General features: G+C 48.9%; 1 protein-coding gene across 1 annotated transcript; it reads left to right on the top strand.

Annotated features, from left to right (window-relative positions):
- Positions 1-1,547: 1,547 nt before the first annotated feature.
- On the top strand, positions 1,548-18,434 carry ITPKC (inositol-trisphosphate 3-kinase C). Its single transcript, XM_081200585.1, has 7 exons — positions 1,548-1,665; positions 11,401-11,500; positions 12,757-12,970; positions 13,094-13,298; positions 14,887-14,988; positions 15,604-15,675; positions 17,659-18,434. Exons 1-7 carry the CDS (start codon positions 1,567-1,569, stop codon positions 17,860-17,862), a joined length of 996 nt encoding a protein of 331 aa, XP_081056711.1. The 5' UTR covers positions 1,548-1,566; the 3' UTR covers positions 17,863-18,434.
- The last annotated feature ends 649 nt before the right edge of the window (positions 18,435-19,083 follow it).

Genomic DNA, 19,083 nt, shown 5'->3' with positions numbered 1-19,083 from the left:
GGCGCATTTTGCGACAGGGAATTTCATTAATGCGGGCAGTTTCTGAGTTCTGGGTGCAGTTTTGAGCCTAAGATTTCAGATTAAAAGTGCCACTAATGGAAAAGAGGACCTTTTTCTGCCACCCCACTTCCAGCCACTCTCTGAAGACTGGAGAAGAGACCCTCTTAAGAATATTAGGGGGCTGGGCAGGGGAAGGACTAGACCATGTGAAAAATGAAAAGATTTTAGCTGCAGTTCGTTCATTTTCAGCTTTGTATTCTTCTTATAAAAAAGCACACCTGGACAGTCCGTTGTTGCGCCCATAACCTTGGTTTAAGGTGCCATTTGAGCAAGTTGCATCTTGGCTTGGCGTCTGGGAAAACCTTCTCCCTGCTTCCCAGCCTTTTTTCCCACCTGGCCTCTGAAGGCCCTGACTGACTCCAGTTGCAAAAGCTGAGGTTGTTGAACGGACTATTGCCACTGCTGTTATTGATATCCATGTTTGGTCTCTTTATTTTCGATCTTCTCAGGATTTATGTGGATTTCCCCCCATTTGGGTTGTGTACTTTTTGGATGTTCATATTATTTCCAAGCGCTTTTGTCATGTTTGTGACGACGTCTCCTAGAATCCTAGAGTTGGAAGGGACTCCTAGAATCCTAGGGACGCGGGTGGCGCTGTGGGTTAAACCACAGAGCCTAGGACTTGCTGATCAGAAGGTCGGCGGTTCGAATCCCCGCGACGGGGTGAGCCTTCGAAAGCACGTCAAAGTGCAAGTAGATAAATAGGTACCGCTCCGGCTGGAAGGTAAATGGCGCTTCCGTGCGCTGCTCTGGTTCGCCCGAAGCGGCTTAGTCCTGCTGGCCACATGACCCAGAAGCTGTACGCCGGCTCCCTCGGCCAATAAAGCGAGATGAGCGCCACAACCCCAGAGTCATCTGCAACAGGACCTAAGGGACAGGGGTCCCTTTACCTTTACCTAGAATCTTAGAATTAATGTAGAGTTGGAAGGGACCCTGGGACCCTGAGAGTCATCTAGTCCAACCCCCGCGATGCAGGGATCTCAACCTGGCCATCCAAAAATTGTCAATTTTTTTCTATGTTGCAAGCTGCCAGTTGAGCATGGCTTTAGCTTTGGAAAGGCGGCACACAAACTGGGTGCATTGCGAGCCAAGTGGAGTGTGTGCATAGCTGTCAACGTTTCCCTTTTTTAAAGGGAAATTCCCTTATTCCGAATAGGATTCCTCGCAAGAAAAGGGAAAAGTTGACAGCTATGATGTGTGTGTTTGGGTGCATCTCTGCCCCAGCCTCCCCTTCGCTCCCATACTGGGCAGCTTCCTTTGCGCAGCCGCTGCCTCCTTGCGTACAGGACGCGCGCGCAACGTCTCTCGCGCTCTCTCTCTCTGCTTTTGCTGTCATGGAAAAATCGGCCGCAAGATTCTCCGGTTGCCAGGCAACGCGATGGGATCAGCATCATCAGCACCAAATGCCCCGCCCTGCGCGGGAGGGGGCGGGGCGAGCAGGGGGCGGGGTTGAGCTGGATCGGAGAGCATAAAAGGGCTCCGCGCGCAGCCCGGCCGCAGAGGACTATGCGGACGCTCCCTCTGGCGCACGAGCTGCGCGCACGTCTGGATGCGGCTGCGGGCCTCGCGAAGGCTATGAGAAAGCTGGACCGGAGCGCCTGCAGGGTGAGGCTTTTGCTCTGCAATTTTGGGGTTCAGGGAGGGTGGGGGTTGGAAGCAAGGAGCTGCGTGCGGTGGAGCGCCCTCTGCACGTGCCCAGGGGGTAGCCTTTTAAATGCGCGTGGGTTTTTGTGTTGGAAAGCGCCTTGGGGTCTTCGGAGGGAGGCGGAATATCTGCTTGCAAGCGGTTTTCACCACGTTGCAGCCGCTCTTAGAGGCTCAGCTGTCCTGCTGGCGGGGGTCCCTCGGTTCCAGCGAAGTCTTAACTCAGAGCAACGCGCAGGATTTTACTGGGGCTCGTTTAAATGCCAGGGATCCGGTTTGAGTCAGTCATGCCGGTGCAACTGGAGGAGTCTACTCGGAGTGGCTCCGGCCGGGCAGAATGCTGGATGCAAGTCTTCAGGGAGGGGTGGAGCATCCAAGCACCCCCCACCCGGCCCAATGTGAGGGGAGGGCGTAAAAAAAGTGTTGTGTGTGTCCCGCACCCCCTCGACTCTCAGTGGTTCTCATTTGGGTCCGTCTCTCTAACCTACCTCATGGGGCTGTTGCGAGGATAAAGTGGTTGTTGTTGTTTTTGTTTGTTGTTGATTAGATTTATATACATAGTGAGATCTCAGGGCGGATCACGGAATAAAAATGGAGAGGGTGGGAAGGCTTGTGTGCCACAAGCTTGGAGAAAAGGTGGAATAAAAATGTAAGGAGATTTCAGCGCTGTGAATCTGTCTGCAGAACTTCTGCCGCCTCTGTTCTCCATCCTTTAATAGTCGTGGATGTTTTGGGGTGAGCCAAAATGTTGGCGGGGGGGGGGAATTGATCTTCCTACTCAGTGGCGTAGCGTGGGTTGTCAGCACCCGGGGCAAGGCAAGTCATTTGCGCCCCCTAACCCGTGGATTTGCGCCCCCTAATCCGTGGATTTGCGCCCCTAACCCCCAGATGTTGCGCCCGGTGCGGCTGGCCCCCCCTGCACCCCCCACGCTACGCCACTGTTCCTACTGGAGCACGAACCTAGGAAGCCTCTGAACCTGAGCAGCACTACTCCCCTCCTGGCATGCCTCGGTTTCCCCCGTGAGAAATGCATTGCTGACGTTTCCTCCACTGTAGGGGGCTGGACTAGATGTCCCTTGAGGTCCCTTCCCACTCTACAGTTGTGGGATTCTGTGGGGAGGGAGGGAGGGAGGGAGGGAGGGAACAGGCTCTACTCTCACCGCTGACTGTTTACAAAAGGCAGGTGGAAAACTTGGCACCGGCTGCTCAGGGCGCTGCGCCCGCAGGCCCGTGCCAACCAACCCAACCTGTCAGGGCAGGTGGAACGGCTGAGGTTTCTGCTGTTGCCATTTCCCATGAAGATCTCTCCCATGCTTTCCCCCCCATCCCGCCTGGGGGGCAGTTGGAAGCAGATCTTGGAAAGACAGAGAGAGAGGGCAAAAGGGCAGCCTGGGCGTGGAACAGGTTTGGGGGGAGTGGCGAGGGTGACAGGCTGTGGCTGCCTCACTCACCTACCAAAGCTCACTTTGGCAAGAAGGTCCAAAGGCTTTGAACCCCAGCCAGATGGGCTGGGTATCAATAATAAAATTACTATCATCATATTAACCTGGAAGCTGGAAACTTTTCCCCAAGTCCCAGTTGCGTGGGTTCCGACTAGATCCTTGGTGACAAAAGAGAAAGCACTCTGTATGCGCTCAGAAGCACCCTGTCCGTACGTGTTGTGATTTGAGCCCTGGAACCTTGTGAAAAAGGAAGTTACGGAGCTGGAAGAGGGTCAGCTCAAGGGAACCAAAATGATAGAGAGGATGCAGCAACATTTGGGGCTGTTTAGCTGAGAGAAAGAGCAAGTCGGAGGAGGAAAGAGAAGTGGAAAAATTAGTCATGGCCTGGAGAAAGTGGACAGAGTCCGTCGTAACAAGAGGACTTGTGGGCATCCAGTGAATGCTGGAAGATTCAGGACAGCTCAAAGGAAGGCGTTCCTTTGTTGTTGTTGTTTAGTCGTTTAGTCCTGTCCGACTCTTCGTGACTCCCTGGACCAGAGCACGCCAGGCACTCCTGTCTTCCACTGCCTCCTGCAGTTTGGTCAAACTCATGCTGGTCACTTCAAGAACACTGTCCCACCATCTCGTCCTCTGTTGTCCCCTCTCCTTGTGCCCTCCATCTTTCCCAACATCAGGGTCTTTTCCAGGGAGTCTTCTCTTCTTATGAGGTGGCCAGAGTATTGGAGTCTCAGCTTCAGGATCTGTCCTTCCAGTGAGCACTCGGGGCTGATTTCCTTCAGAATGGAGAGGTTTGATCTTCTTGCAGTCCATGGGACTCTCAAGAGTATCCTCCAGCACCAGAATTCAAAAGCATAAATTCTTTGGTGACCAGCCTTCTTTATGGTCCAGCTCTCACTTCCATACATCACTACTGGGAAAACCATAGCTTGAACTATATGGACCTTAGGCAGCGCAAAGGTAAACTGTGGAACTCCCTAACACAGGAGATAGGGGATTGGACAAATTCATGGATAATTATGGGACACAGCTCTCAGTTGCTACCACCCACAATGGCTGTGTGTGTCATCCACTGCCAGAGGCGGAAAATGCCTCTGATTGCCTCTGATTGGACAGCAGAAATGTTGGGCTCAGGTCCTGTTTCTCACTGGGGCATCTGGGGGGCCACTGTGGGAACAGGAGGCTGGACTGGATGAGAGCTTGGCCTGATCCGGCAGCCAGGCTGCTCTTAGGCTCCTGTGGAACCTCCAGGTCCACAGGCAGTCTAGCTAGATTCCTAGTTTATTTGGGGGTATTTGGCCCCTGTGGCAATAATAATAATAAATTTTTATTTATACCCCGCCCTTCCCGGTTCAAAAACCGGGCTCAGGGCGGCTAACAACAAATTTAAAACACTTTAATAATAATAATAATAATAATAATAATAATAATAATAATAATAAATTTTATTTATATCCCGCCCTCCCCAGCCGGAGCACTTAATTATAAAAACAGCATAAAATACAGTATAAAAACATGAATGACAATGAAACTCAAAAATCAATTTAGGGGAATTTAGGGGATTTAGATAATCCCCAGGGCTAGCTGGCCGAATTGGTCCTACTTGGGCCAGCGAGGAGGCCAGGGAAGAATTAAGCTGTGGGGTCTCAGAGCGGGTGATCTTCATAAAAGGGGAAGGGGAGGGAAGAGAAGGGAAATAAAAGGTCAGGCTGAATTCAAATTAAAGGCCAGGCGGAATAGCTCTGTCTCACAGGCCCAGCAGAAGGAGGTTAAATCCTGCAGGGCCCTGGTCTCTTGGGACAGAGCGTTCCACCAGATTGGAGCCATCACTGAGAAGGCCCTGGCCCTGGCGGAGGATAGTCTGACTTCCTTAGGGCCCGGGACCCCTAAACTATGGTTATTCATGGACCTTAAGGTCCTCTGCGGGGCAGACCAGGAGAGGTGGTCCCGGGGATATGGGGGCCCTAAGCCACAAAGGGTGCTGGGCTAGATGGGGCCCCCGTTGGTCTCATCCAGCAGCCGAGCTCTTCTGATATTCTTGCCTTCAGATCCCCGAGGAAAACCAGCAACAGAGCAGAGCCCTCCTGGCTAGGAGCTGGTCTCCAGCCTCCTTGTCCTCCATGAATTTGCCCAATCCTTTTTTTTATATATATAAAATATTTATTAAAGTTTCAGAAAAAGGAATTGCATAAAAGCAAGAAATACAAAGGTAAAAGACAAAAATAAAAATACAAGAAAAATACAGAATAAAAAAGTAAGTACACTTACAGAAAAAAAGGAAAAATAAAAAATCAACCTTTCCATATCTTACATTCATATCCTTGTTTCCCTGACCTCCTCATACCTCCCTTTTTTTGTGTTCCAATTCAATTAATTAATTCAGCAATTTCTTTCCCTCCTTATTATCCTGATCTTTGATCTTAATATATTATAACATTAATTTTTTACCTATTTAGAAATCCAATTTTCCATTTTCTTTTATATCATTAGAGCTAGAAACCACTTCACTTCAATCCAACATCATTCTAACATTCATTAATTTTGCAATATTTCTGTAAATAATCTTTAAATTTCTTCCAATCTTCTTCCACCGACTCTTCTCCCTGGTCTCGGATTCTGCCAGTCATTTCCGCCAATTCCATGTAGTCCATCACTTTCATCTGCCATTCTTCCAGAGTGGGTAGCTCCTGTGTCTTCCAATACTTTGCGATGAGTATTCTTGCTGCTCTTGTAGCATACATAAAGAAAGTCCTGTCGAATTTGCCCAATCCTAGTTCACACAGGATGGTAGAGTTGGAAGGGACCCTTAGGAGTCATCTAGTCCAACCCCCTACCCAGGTTGGTAGCCGTCACTGCCCTCTTGAAGGAGCGAGTTCCATAGCTGAACTGTACGCTCTAGGCGATTTGCACTACGGTTCCCATGGATGGGAGTTGTAGTCCAAAGTGTCTGGCGGGTGCCGGATTGAAGACGATGGCAGAAGGGCATGGCGGAGGGGAGGAATTGTGGCTGGGCACGTGAGTTATTGGCTTGGTTTTGTATTTTCATTTTTTATTTTTCTGTTGTGAAACTACCCTGGTATCTTCATAAGAAGGGCAGTAAACAGATTATAATAATAATAAAAAAAAATCAGTGGTGGTGGGGACTAGCTCAGGAGTTGGAGCCAAGACGCCTGGCCCTCTCTCCCTTGGCCCCTTCTTATAAACTTGGCAGTGGCTCAGCCCTGCCAATTTCAAAGTGAGGAAAACCAAGGGTGCTTCTGAGCATATGCAGAGTGCCACTCACTACCATCCCGAGCAAGTCTTCCTCGTCTCACCTGGGCAATAAATAAGGCTTGGCCCTTTGGCAGGTGTCAACTCCCCGCCCCCCCAGGCAGTTGTTTGCTTTTCAGCTGTGGCAAATTGAGCAACCCCCCCTTGCTGCCTCCTGCTCACAGTGGAAACTCTGTCATGCTGTGGTTAGCGATGTGGGAGGAAGAGGGAGGTTTTTCCGCTGAGCTGAGGTGCAACTGGATGGACCCAGATCACAGCAGATCTCTGCTTGTGAGCTGGGGTGGGGTGGGGGGGACGAAAGTAGGAGCGCCGTGGCCTGCCTGGGGTGGGGGCTGCGAATGAAGAAGGGTCCCCTAGAGTCATCTAGTCCACCCCCTGCAAAAGAAGCAGGGCCCCTTCAGTGGTGGCCTCCAGGCTTTGTGCAGGATGCCTATACAGTGGTGCCCCGCAAGACAAATGCCTCGCAAGACGAAAAACTCGCTAGACGAAAGGGTTTTGCGTTTTTTGAGTCGTTCCACAAGACGAATTTCCCTATGGGCTTGCTTCGCAAGACGAAACGTCTTGCGAGTTCTTGCAAGTTTGTTTCCTCTTTCTTAAAGCCGCTAATAGCCTCTAAGCCGTAAATAGCCGCTAAGCCGCTAATAGCCGTGCTTCGCAAGACGAAAAAACCGCAAGACGAAGAGACTCACGGAACGGATTAATTTCGTCTTGCGAGGCACCACTGTACCAGCCCCTTTCGGCTTTTTGCAGCTTCAATCAGGCCAGTGGTTCCCAGACTTTTTGGGAGGGTGCCCACCCACCCCCCTGGTTCCATAAACTCACCCCCTGTGAGCCCTACCTGACCCTATGGAAAGCATTGTTCAGAACAGCGATTTGCATGGGCTTCTTAGGAAGATAAGAACGCCATAAAACCCAAAACAAAACGGTGACGATTCATTGCCCATGTATTCAAAACCCAGTTAAAACTATTTGGCTCAATTACTTGGGTTGTTACGTATTTTGTGTTCTCGTTTTGTTCTTTATGACGTGAACTGCCCTGTGATCTTTGGATGTATGCAAATTTAATTTAAAAAAACAACTGAGAACCCCTAGGGAATCTCGTTCCACCCCGGGGTGGGTGGGGTTTGCCACTGCCCACTTTGAGATCCACTGAAGGTGGGGGGTTCAATCTCTGCTGGCGTCTCTTAGCCAGGCTGGGGAAGAAGACCAGCCGAGATTCCTGCACTGCAAGGGGTTGGGCTAGATGACCCTTGGGGTCCCTTCCAGCTCGACATTCCTGTGATTTTATGACCGCTGGAGAGCCACAGCCTGCCTGCATGGACAATACTGTTGTTGTTGTTTAGTCTTTAGTGGTGTCCGCCTCTTTGTGACCCCCTGGACCAGAGCACGCCAGGCACTCCTGTCTTCCACTGCCTCCCGCAGTTTGGTCAAACTCATGCTGGTAGCTTCCAGAACACTGTCCCACCATCTCGTCCTCTGTCGTCCCCTTCTCCTTGTGCCCTCCATCTTTCCCAACATCAGGGTCTTTTCCAGGGAGTCTTCTCTTCTCCTGAGGTGGCCAAAGTCTTGGAGCCTCAGCTTCAGGATCTGTCCTTCCAGGGAGCACTCAGGGCTGATTTCCTTCAGAATGGAGAGGTTTGATCTTCTTGCCCTCCATGGGACTCTCAAGAGTCTCCTCCAGCACCAGAATTCAAAAGCATCCATTCTTCGGCGATCAGCCTTCTTTATGGTCCAGCTCTCACTTCCATACATCAATACTGAGCTTGGGACAATTTCCCCAACTACTTTAGCAATGACTCCTCTACAGGCTGTGTGTGTGTGTGTGTGTCTCCCCCCCCCCCCCCGTGAATTCCAGTTCTGCTTTTGGAAATATGGGGTCTAATTGGGTTTCACAAATAAACGGAGAACGCAGGCAGGGTAGGCCGGCTGTGGGCAGGATCCAGCCCCTGAAGCAGCCTGATCTGGCCTTTCTTCCAAATTTCTTTATTAATTTTCCACATTTATAACAAATATAACATATAAAACACACAAAACAAAACACGTCACAATACTAAAAAATAAAAAGCCATATTCCTTCTCATATTCATTTTCAATTCCATGGTTAAGTGACTTCTTCAAACCCCCCTTAACCGAATTTCATTATATCACCTTGTAGCAGTTCTCCCAAACGTCTTTCCAAATAATTAGTTCCTTCAGGTAACTATATCCAACTCTTTTCTTATTGTCTTAAATCCATATTGCTATGCCACATTCTTATTGTTATCCTAGGCCTATTTAGTACTTTCAAGAACCTTCTCAGTTATCTTATATTACAATATTTAGCTAAATAGTCTTTAAATTTCATCCAGTCTTCTTGGTACAGTGGTGCCCTGCAAGACGAACGCCTCGCAAGACGGAAAACCCGCTAGACGAAAGGGTTTTCCGTTTTGGAGGCGCTTCGCAAAACGAATTTCCCTATGGGCTTCCTTCGCAAGGCTGGCGGTGGGGCGGAAAGCCCTTCTCCCCGCGCCAGCCTTCGGAAGGCTGCTCCGAAGGCTGGCGGTGGGGCGGAAAGCCCTTCTCCCCACGCCAGCCTTCGGATGGCTATCCTGAAGACTTGCGGTGGGAGGAGGGTTTTCCTTCCCACCGCCAACATTCAGAATGCTGTTCTGAATGTTGGCGGTGGGGAGGAAAAACCCTCCTCCCACCGCAAGCCCCGGGAACAGAGGAGAAGCGCTGCGCCCCTTCCCCTCTGTTCCCGTACCTGTCCTGAAGGCTTGCGGTGGGGAGAAAAGCCCTTCTCCGCACCGCCAGCCTGGCAAGCGGTTTCCATAGGAACGCATTAATTGATTTTCAATGCATTCCTATGGGAAACCGTGCTACACAAGACGAAAAACTCGCAAGAAGAAAAAACTTGCGGAACGAATTAATTTCGTCTTGCGAGGCACCACTGTATTCCTCCTCTTTCTGCTCGCGGATTCTTCCAGTCAGGTCAGCCAGCTCCAGAAACTCCAACATCTTCTCATGCCATTCTTCTACCGTTGGTATTTCTTGAGTTTTCCAATTTTTTGCTAATAGCGGTCTGATCCGGCCTTTCTTCAGACAGCTCCTGCTGTGGCCACCGCTGTCTTAGTTCTGATGATTGTAGGCCCCTCAGGGCAGAGACCTCCATCTCGACTTTGTTTTGTACATTGCACACAGACTGCGCTGGAGAAATAAATTCCGGTTTATTTGGTGGAGGTGTGGCCGCATTCTGCTTGTGGCTCTGCTTATCTGGCTGCCCCAGCTGCGTCCATCTCAACCTGCCAGACCCACCGCCTTCCCTCAAAGCGGGGTGGGGTGGATTTGGCGAAGAGGAGATGGAACCCAAGATGCAAAGTTCCCTGTCTTTCTCTTTTCGCTTCTTCTTATATATGTATTTTCTTGGGAGCTTGTGGACTCCCTTGGAAGTTTTTAAGCAGAGGTTGGGTGTCCACCTATCCTGGATGCTTTAGTGGGGATCCCTAGATTGCAGGGGGTTGCACTAGAGCACCTTTGGGGGTCCCATCCAGGTCTATGATTCTATGAAAAACTACTCTCCACCCGGGGGCTTCTAAAGACCTGTAATTTGGATGCCTGTTTGACTGTTTGGAGAAGAGTGTAATGGGTGAAATTCCTCCTTTCCTGTAAGATCAAGGTGGATTTGACAGAATTTATTTCCTGCCACTAAACTGAGGCATCATACATAAACTCTGGGGGGCAATATAACAACAACAACAACAACAACAACAACAACAACAACAACAACAACAATAAATAAAAAATAATATTTTATTTATAATAACAATAATAATTAAAAAATAATATTTTATTTATAATAATAACAATAATAATTAAAAAAATATTTAAATATAGATATAATTATAATAAATATAATATTATATTTATACCCCACCAATCTGGCTGGGTTTCCTCAGCCACTCTGGGCGGCTCCCAACAAAATATTAAAATACAATGGTCTGTTAAACATTAAAAGCTTCCCTAAACAGGGCTCCCTTCAGATGTCTTCTAAAAGTCTGGTAGTTGTTCTTGTTATTCTCTTTGACATCTTGTGGGAGGGTGTTCCACAGGGCGGGTGCCACCACCGAGAAGGCCCTCTGCCTGGTTCCCTGTAACATGGCTTCTCACAGCCAGCGAACTGCCAGAAGGCCTTCAGAGGAGGACCTCAGTGTCCTGGTAGAACGATGGGGGTGGAGACGCTCCTTCAGGTATAAATAAAGAAATAATAAAAAGGTAGACCCCCCCCCCAGGTCCGAAATGAGCTGGACACCTGCGCTATCCAGCAGATTTTTCACCTCTTTGTGTAGAATTATAGAATTGTAGTGTTAGAAGGGAACCCCAGGGGTCATCTAGTCCAACCCGCCGCAATGCATGTATTGCAGCTACAGAATCCCGAGCGGATGGCCAGCCCAACCTCTGCTTAAACACCTCCAGTGAAGGACTGGGGACTTGGAGCAGCTGTTTCTGTAGTGGGTGAGAGCCTGCCTGAGTTTTGCACACTCCACTATGCCGTGGCATCTGCTTAAGCAGAACAGGGCATGATCATAGAATCCTAGAGTTGGAAGAGACCACAAGGGCCATCGAGTCCAACCCCCTGCCAAGCAGGAAACACCATCAGAGCACTCCTGACATATGGTTGTCAAGCCTCTGCTTAAAGACCTCCAAAGGAGGAGACGCCACCACACTCCTTGGCAGCAAATTCCACTGTCCAACAGCTCTTACTGTCAGGAAGTTCTTCCTAATGTTTAGGTGGAATCTTCTTTCTTGTAGTTTGGATCCATTGCTCCGTGTCCGCTTCTCTGGAGCAGCAGAAAAGTGATGGAGTAGAGTGTTTTGCCTGACGTTTCAGATACAAAATTCTTGCTCTTGACCAAGTGGAAAGGGTCACAGTTCCTCCCCCCCCCCTTTGATTGCCCCAAAAGGGCCCCAATTCTCCTAAGGCTCACGGTGCGTTTCCTTTCGTCTGCAGAACAAGCCCTGGAAGAAGCTGAGGAACATGGTGCAGTGGTCGCCCTGTGTGGTTTCTTTCCGCAAGCGCTACCCCTGGGTCCAGCTGGCCGGCCATGCAGGTAACTGGGGTTAGAGGGGAGGAGGCTGGTTGGGGTGGGGTCTTGCGGGGGGGGAGCATGTGTACAATTGTGGCCGGGTCTCCAGGCAGACCTTGGAATCGGGGAGGGGGGGAGGAAGAAAGGCAGGGGATCCCCTCTGAAGACGCCTCCCCCCGACAAGTTAGGAACCCTCAAAAGGTTCCTAAGCGCTAGAAATCATGGGTAATGCTGGCAGGCTCAGGAAAGCCCTTCCTTGTGAACCTGCGGAACTCCCTGTGGCAGGAGGCAAGCGATGGATACAGACTTGGAGGGCATGGTAATAATAATAATAATAATAATAATAATAATAATAATAATAATTATTATTATTATTATTATTATTATTATTATTATTATTATTAATTTATACCCTGCCCATCTGGCTGCGTTTCCACAGCCACTATGGGCTCTGGGCGGCTTCCAACAAAACACTAAAATACAATAACCTATTAAACATTAAAAGCTTCCCTGTAGTCCTCTAGTCCAGACCCCAGAAATGCCGGAAAACGCAGCCATCCCTGCCTCTTGTGGCAGTGGGTTCCACAGCTCGCCGGCCTTTCCTCCAAACTAGAAAAGCCCCAAATGCTGCGGTTTTTCTTCTTCCTCCACCCCCACCATCATTTCAGTTGCCCTTTTCTGAACTCTGCAATATCCTTCTGGGTGGGGGGAGGGGAGGTGACCAGGGCTGGACATGGGATCCCAGATGCAGATGCACGTTTGCATTGGGACACCAGCTTTCAATATAATAAGAATAACCACCACCACAACAATATATTATTTATACCCCGCCCATCTGGCTGGGTTTCCCCAGCCACTCTGGGCGGCTTCCAACAGAACACTAAAATACAATAACCTATTAAACATTAAAAGCGTCCCTAAACAGGGCTGCCTTCAGATGTCTTCTAAAAGTTTGGTAGTTATTTTTCTCTTTGACATCTGGTGGGAGGGCGTTTCACAGGGCGGGTGCCACCACCGAGAAGGCCCTCTGCCTGGTTCCCTGTAACTTGGCTTCTCGCAATGAGGGAACTGCCAGAAGGCCCTTGGAGTTGGACCTCAGGGTCCAGGCAGAACAATGGGGGTGGAGACGCTGCTTCAGGTATACTGGACCGAGGCCGTTTACTTTCCCAATGCTCTTCTGGCGGCCGCTGCAAGCGCCAGGGGTCGTGCTTTGCCCCGAGGGCAGCATCTCCTGCCCCCTGACCAACTCTTCTTGATACCTTGTCTCTTCTCCCCCGCAGGCAACTTCAGGGCCGGGGATTTTGGCTGCATCCTGAAGAAGTACTGCCCCAGCGAGCAGCAATGCCTGGAGCGCCTGGTGTGCGACGCGCTGCAGCCCTACGTCCCGGCCTATTATGGGGTGGTGGAGCGCGATGGGGAGACCTACATCCAGATGGAGGACCTGCTGGCCGGCTTTGACGCTCCCTCCATCATGGACTGCAAGATGGGAGTCAGGTGAGCCCTTCAAGCCACCCGGGGTTGGGATACCAGGAGGTCATCCAGCCTGACCCCGAGCCAGAGGAGCAGCGTCAAGATGGGCGCCTGACCTTGTTCTTCTCTTCTCTCCCCCCGGTGCAGGACGTACCTCGAGGAGGAGCTGGAGAAGGCGAGGCAGCAGCCCTGTCCGCGCAGAGACATGTATGACAAGATGGTGGCCGTGGACCCGGCGGCTCCCACGGCGGAAGAGCATGCGCAGAGTGCCGTCCTGAAGCCCCGCTACATGCAGTGGAGGGAGACTCTCAGCTCCACCACCACGCTTGGCTTTCGCATCGAAGGCATCAAGGTGAGCGACTGCAGCAGGGAGGGGCACTCTTTTTTTTTTTTAATATCGTCATTATTGATTTAAAGTACAATCATACATTACAACGGAATAAACACGAGAATGAAAGAGAAAAGGAAAAAAAGAAAGAAAAACAAACAAACAAAAAAATTATCAATAACGAAAAGAATCAGTTAAAAAGCCAATCATTTACACAGCATCATAAAGTCTTCTGAGAAAAACTTCCAGTCGTTTTCATTGTACTTTTTATATTGTCTTCGTTTTATCGCAGTTTATTTTATGCCTTTTTCTATATATTCCTCTAAGATGTTTATTATACACAAGTATCATTCAATTATGGGATGCGGGTGGTGCTGTGGGTTAAACCACAGAGCCTAGGACTTGCTGATCAGAAGGTCGGCGGTTCGAATCCCTGCGACGGGGTGAGCTCCCGTTGTTCGGTCCCTGCTCCTGCCAACCTAGCAGTTCAAAAGCACGTCAGATTGAAAGTAGATAAATAGGTACCACTCCGGCGGGAAGGTAAACAGCGTTTCCGTGCGCTGCTCTGGTTCGCCAGAAGCGGCTTAGTCCTGCTGGCCACATGACCTGGAAGCTGTACGCCGGCTCCCTTGGCCAGTAAAGCGAGATGAGCGCCGCAACTCCAGAGTCGGCCACGACTGGAACTAATGGTCAGGGGTCCCTTTACCTTTACCTTTTATCATTCAATTCTGCTAGAATAATATCATTTTTACAATATAATCTTATATACTCCTTGAATAATTGCCATTTTCTGTATATTTTTTGATTCGGGGCTCCCGTGACTTTCCCAGTCAGCTTTGCTAATTGAAAATACTCGATCATGAGTGTTTGCCAATCTATTATTGTTGTTCGTGTTGTTTCACTTCTGGCTACGAGTATTCTTGAGTTAGGGAGAGCTGTTCTGGTGTTGGGGGGACCTGCCTGGGGCATCTAGTTGGCCCCTGTGAGAAGAAATGCCCAGGCTAGATGGGCCACCTTTGGCCTAGTCCAGCAGCTAGGCTCTTCTTGTGGTCTTACAGAGCCCTCCAGCTCCAGGAGCAGTCTATCACGATTCATAGGTTCTTATGGGGATCTGTCCACTGTGAGGACAGGATCCAGCGGCCTCTTCTTACGCTCTTATGACTGTGACGGGGGGAAAGTCCAGTTTCTGAAGCTGCCAGGGCTATTTGTAGTAATGCACCAACCTTTGCATTTGAATAAATTCAGCCCCAAAACAAACCAGGCACAGCTTTGTCCTCACAGCCTCTAAAAAATTATTTCTCCATGGCCACCGGGAAAGCACAGAGGTGGAGCCTCTAAGTTAATGTTTTAATGTTGTATTTTAATCTTGCTTTTAAGTTGTATTTCAATCAATTTGTTTTTATATTGGGTGTTAGCTGCCCTGAGCCCGGTCTAGGCTGGGGAGGGCAGGGTATAAATAAATTTTTTTTTTATTATTATTATTATTATTATTATTATTATTATTAGTCCCTTTGGCTCTGCTCATCGTTGGATCCTGGAGACGCAGTGCTGGTTTTTAAGGCTGCCTCGTTTCCCGATAGTCTGACATTGTTTCTCACTTTCTCTTTTCAAGAAAGCGGACGGCACCTGCAACACCAGTTTCAAGAAGACTCGCCAACCGGAGCAGGTGACACAGGCCTTCTGGGACTTTGTGGACGGAGACAGGAGAGTCCTGGTGAGGGTCCCGATTCTGCCCGAGGGTACTAATCCCTTTGCAGGGAGGGGGGCCCATTTGACACTTTCCAGGCTTTTCCTTCACATGGCACTTTTGAGATTTCTGTGGCCCCCTGCCCACTTTTGGTTTAGGTTTTTAAACCTTTTTGTAAAAGCAGCACTAGAATTTTCACAGTTGAGTTTTCAACCCCTTATTGTGCTTCTTCAAGTTTGGCTTTGTTTAAAACTTGCTATTTACCTTTTTTGTAAATTCAGTATTAGAAACTGTACTTTTGAGTCTTCAATCTTTTATTACTGTGCTTTGCTTCAGCCCGGATTACAATGCGTCAGAATTTTTGGGGGTTCTACCCTTGTTTGAATTTTGCTCATTTAAAGTTTCTTAAGCTTTTTGATATTTATTATTTAGTTGATTTCCACAAAGTAATATTTCTAGTCGATTACTTCTCGTTTCAGGGATTTTCAGTATTTCATTTGTTTTGTGCACTTTTGGGAAAAGGCAGCCCATCTCCTCCAGGGTTTTCCTGGCACCTGCCCCAGTCGTGGCTCCGGGAAGGCCGTAGAATTTGGGAAGGGACCGTTGTATATCCTCTCAGGTCTCTCCTTCTTCTTTCCCCAGACAAGCTACCTGGAGCGGCTTCAGGAAGTCAAGATGGCGCTTGAACAGTCCGAGTTCTTCAAGACGCATGAGGTGGGTCTCTTTCCGCGGAATGAGGTGGGGACTTCCGAGGGCATCTGGTGGGCTGCTGCAGGGTCTTGGGTCCTTGATTTTTGGGGCCCTGCCTCTCATTCCCCCGCCACTCTCAGGGTACTTTTCCATCTCATTTTGGCTTTCCGTTTGCATGGTGCCTTTCTAAGGTAAAAGGCGGTTTGCAAGCTCAAGAAACGGCAGGATGCGCAAGGAAGATGGCACATCAATCTGATCCAGTGCAAACAAGCCTTAATCTAAAAACAAAGGCTTAAATGGATCCCAATCCATTAGCAGAGTACGCAGTAAAATTAACTTTCAGGATCTGGATAGTTAGCCTTGGTGAAGACTTGACGTTTTCATCCCCAAAAAAGTTTTTGAGTTTGTGCTGAAACGAGGCTGCATTTTAATGTTGTATCTTAATCTTGTTTTTTAAGTTGTATTTCAATCAAATGTTTTATATCTGGTGTTATCCGCCCTGAGCCCAGTTTTGGGGAGGGCGGGGTATTTTCCACACAACAACAACAAAAAAGCAAAAAATAACAAAACACAAAAACAAGCATATATTTAAAAAAATCCAAATCTTACAAATTAATAATATAAACACTAAAAAGGAAAACAAACATTGACTTCTACCAATCCCACAGCATCTCCTTTACATCTCATTGTATCTTCCTGTTTTCCTGTTCATCTCTATCCTAACATCTAGATATAAATCCCTCTTTCTGATCCTTTCACTTCACAAGGTTATTCCAAACTCAGCCAGATTTCTATCCTCGAACCTTGGCTTTTAAGGTATTAATTTAGGCACTCCCATTCCTTTTTCACTTCACTTTTTGGTTTTCGTCTTATTGTATCTGTAAATTTGGCTACCGAATTTTTCGCTCTATAAGACGCACCAGACCATAAGACGCACCTAGTTTTTGGAGGAGGAAAATAAGAAAAAAAATATTCTGAATCCAAGAAGCTGGAACAGCAAGAGAGATCGCTGCGCAGTGAAAGCAGCGATCCCTCCTGCTGTTCTGGCTTCTGGGATAGCTGCGCAGCCTGCATTCGCTCCATAAGACGCACACACATTTCCCCTTACTTTTTAGGAGGGAAAAAGTGAGTCTTATAGAGCAAAAAATACGGTAATTCTAAATATACTGAAAGCTTACATAACCATTCTCCCCTAGTGGGAAACTGATTCCCTTATTTCATGAAATCTATGCACCGCTTGATTGTACCCTTCAAAGTGGTTTCCAAAAAACTAAAAGCAAGAAAAAATTGCAACTCTTTTTAAAAAAAACTCAGAGTTACAATAAAAAAAGATGTAAGATTCACACCAGGAATTTCTAAGCGTCTGTGTAGAAGGGTTGGCCAATATCTGCTTTTCATCATCGCAATATCTCGCCAGCGAAACATTGCAATATACCAGTATGTCACAATAATGGTAGGCATAGCTGTCAACCGCCCCTTATTTGGCGGGACAGTACCTTATCCCAGCGCCGTGTCCCGCTGCTGTCCCTTATTGATGATGTCCCTTAAATTTCCCGGGTTTCAAAGGAAGCAGCTCCCCTCCCTTCCTGCCGGCCAGGGAGGAGGGAGGCTCCAACTGTGTTGCTTGGCTGCGTGGCTCACCCAATAAGGAGTCTAAGAACGACTGGGGGGTGGAGCTTGCATGCCTTGTGCTGATCAAATCGGCCACGTTGCCTGGGGACTCGCCTTTGCTCAGCGCTTCCCAGCGGAGCGGTGACGGTGGTTTTCCTTGAGGCTTCATTTGGCTCCTGGCTGGGCTTTCTGCCTTTGGCTCGGAGGGGCTCAGAAGTTGAACATACCTGTGCTTGGAAAACCCCTTATTTTGGCTGCTGGTCCCTTATTTTCGAGGCTGCTGGTCCCTTATTTTCAAATCTGTAAGTTGACAGCTATGATGTTAGGCTTGCCGAAGCAAGGGTGCTTTTAGCACAGTCATTCATGTTCTCTTTTTTCTCTTCCTTTCTCTCCCAGGTGGTGGGCAGCTCTCTTCTCTTCATCCACGACCAGACGGGTCTAGCGCGGGTGTGGATGATCGACTTTGGCAAGACGGTGCCGCTGCCCGAGAAGCAGACTCTGACTCACCGCCTGCCCTGGCAGGAAGGCAACCGCGAGGACGGATACCTCTGGGGCCTGGACAACCTCATCGCCATCTTGGAGAGGATGTTGGGGAAGTGAGCCAGGAAGATGCAGCCGACATGTCGAGACGGGGGGCCCCCTTGGCTCCCCCGGGACTCTGCCGTTTAATTTATTCAGCCAGATATGCTACTGGAACCAGGGGGATACAGGGCCTGGGGCGGAACTGGAAGAACCCCAGGGGCCTTTCGGAAGGGGCCAGCTGGTTTTTGCACCACTAAGTTTATTTATTGGCGTGACGGATGTGGTGGAAACCCCCCCCGACTGCTGTCCTGCACGTGGTGGACAGTAAAGACTTCTGTGGGCCAAGACAGGGCTCACCAAGGGCGTTGGGATTGAGTTTGGGGACGTGGGATTATTGGGGTGCCCGGTTTCGGGTCAAGACTTTGAACCCCAGTGCTGGCCGTGCCCATTTCCCAAATGTCGGGAGAGACTGGAAAGCGGGGGGGTTGGGGGTTGGAGGCGGGGCTTGCCTCTGCTCTTCCCCCAAATATGCCCCTCCCACACCTGAGCCACAGCTTGGAAGCCCCGGTCAAGCGAAATACTTTCGTTTCTCTTCAGGGTTTGGGGAGTTAAGCGAAACTTGTGTCTTCCCTCTGCTTTGACTGTTAGGTTATCTGCTTTTACAACCTGATGCACCAAAGGGCTTGGGGGAGAACGGCTTCCCCAATTGCTGCAGAAATAAATGATGGCGTTCCACCCCCCTCCCAAATTGCTTTGCCAGGGCCAGGCTGCCTATTTTTTGGGTGCTGAATCTGGGTTAGTTTTAACAAGCAGAAACCAGCGGGTAGGATCTTCCTGGGTGTGTGTGTGTGGTTTTTTTTATGGTGGTTGGGAGGGGATTGTGGCTGTCCTCCGTCCCGCCAGAGAAGGGAGCTGCTCCTCTGTATTTGAATGTATGTGTTTCTGTAAATTTTTATATGTTAAAAAAGTTTTTCTTTTTTTAAGGGACATAAAGAACTACAATTGATGTGCTGTTGCGTCTTAGCTTTATTTCAAGGTTGGATAATGAGAGAATGAATGAATGAATGAATGAATGAATGAATGAATGAATGAATCTTCAGAAAATCTGGCTTAGCCTTTACCAATTCTGACTTAGCATTTGTTTAGGGGTGTTAATGGAGACATCTGAGGGCTCCCTCAGGAATACCATAGCAAAACAGCAGCCAGTAGGCTTGGTCTTTATTGAAGACTGTCGCAACAGGACTCCCACCTGCCACCAGGTGAAACAAGATGGAAGCCCTGAACAAAAGAAGACCCCAA

Source organism: Podarcis bocagei (assembly GCF_964188305.1).
Source record: "Podarcis bocagei genome assembly, chromosome: 7".
NCBI lineage: Eukaryota > Metazoa > Chordata > Lepidosauria > Squamata > Lacertidae > Podarcis > Podarcis bocagei.
This window is presented reverse-complemented; position numbering and strand designations above follow the sequence as displayed.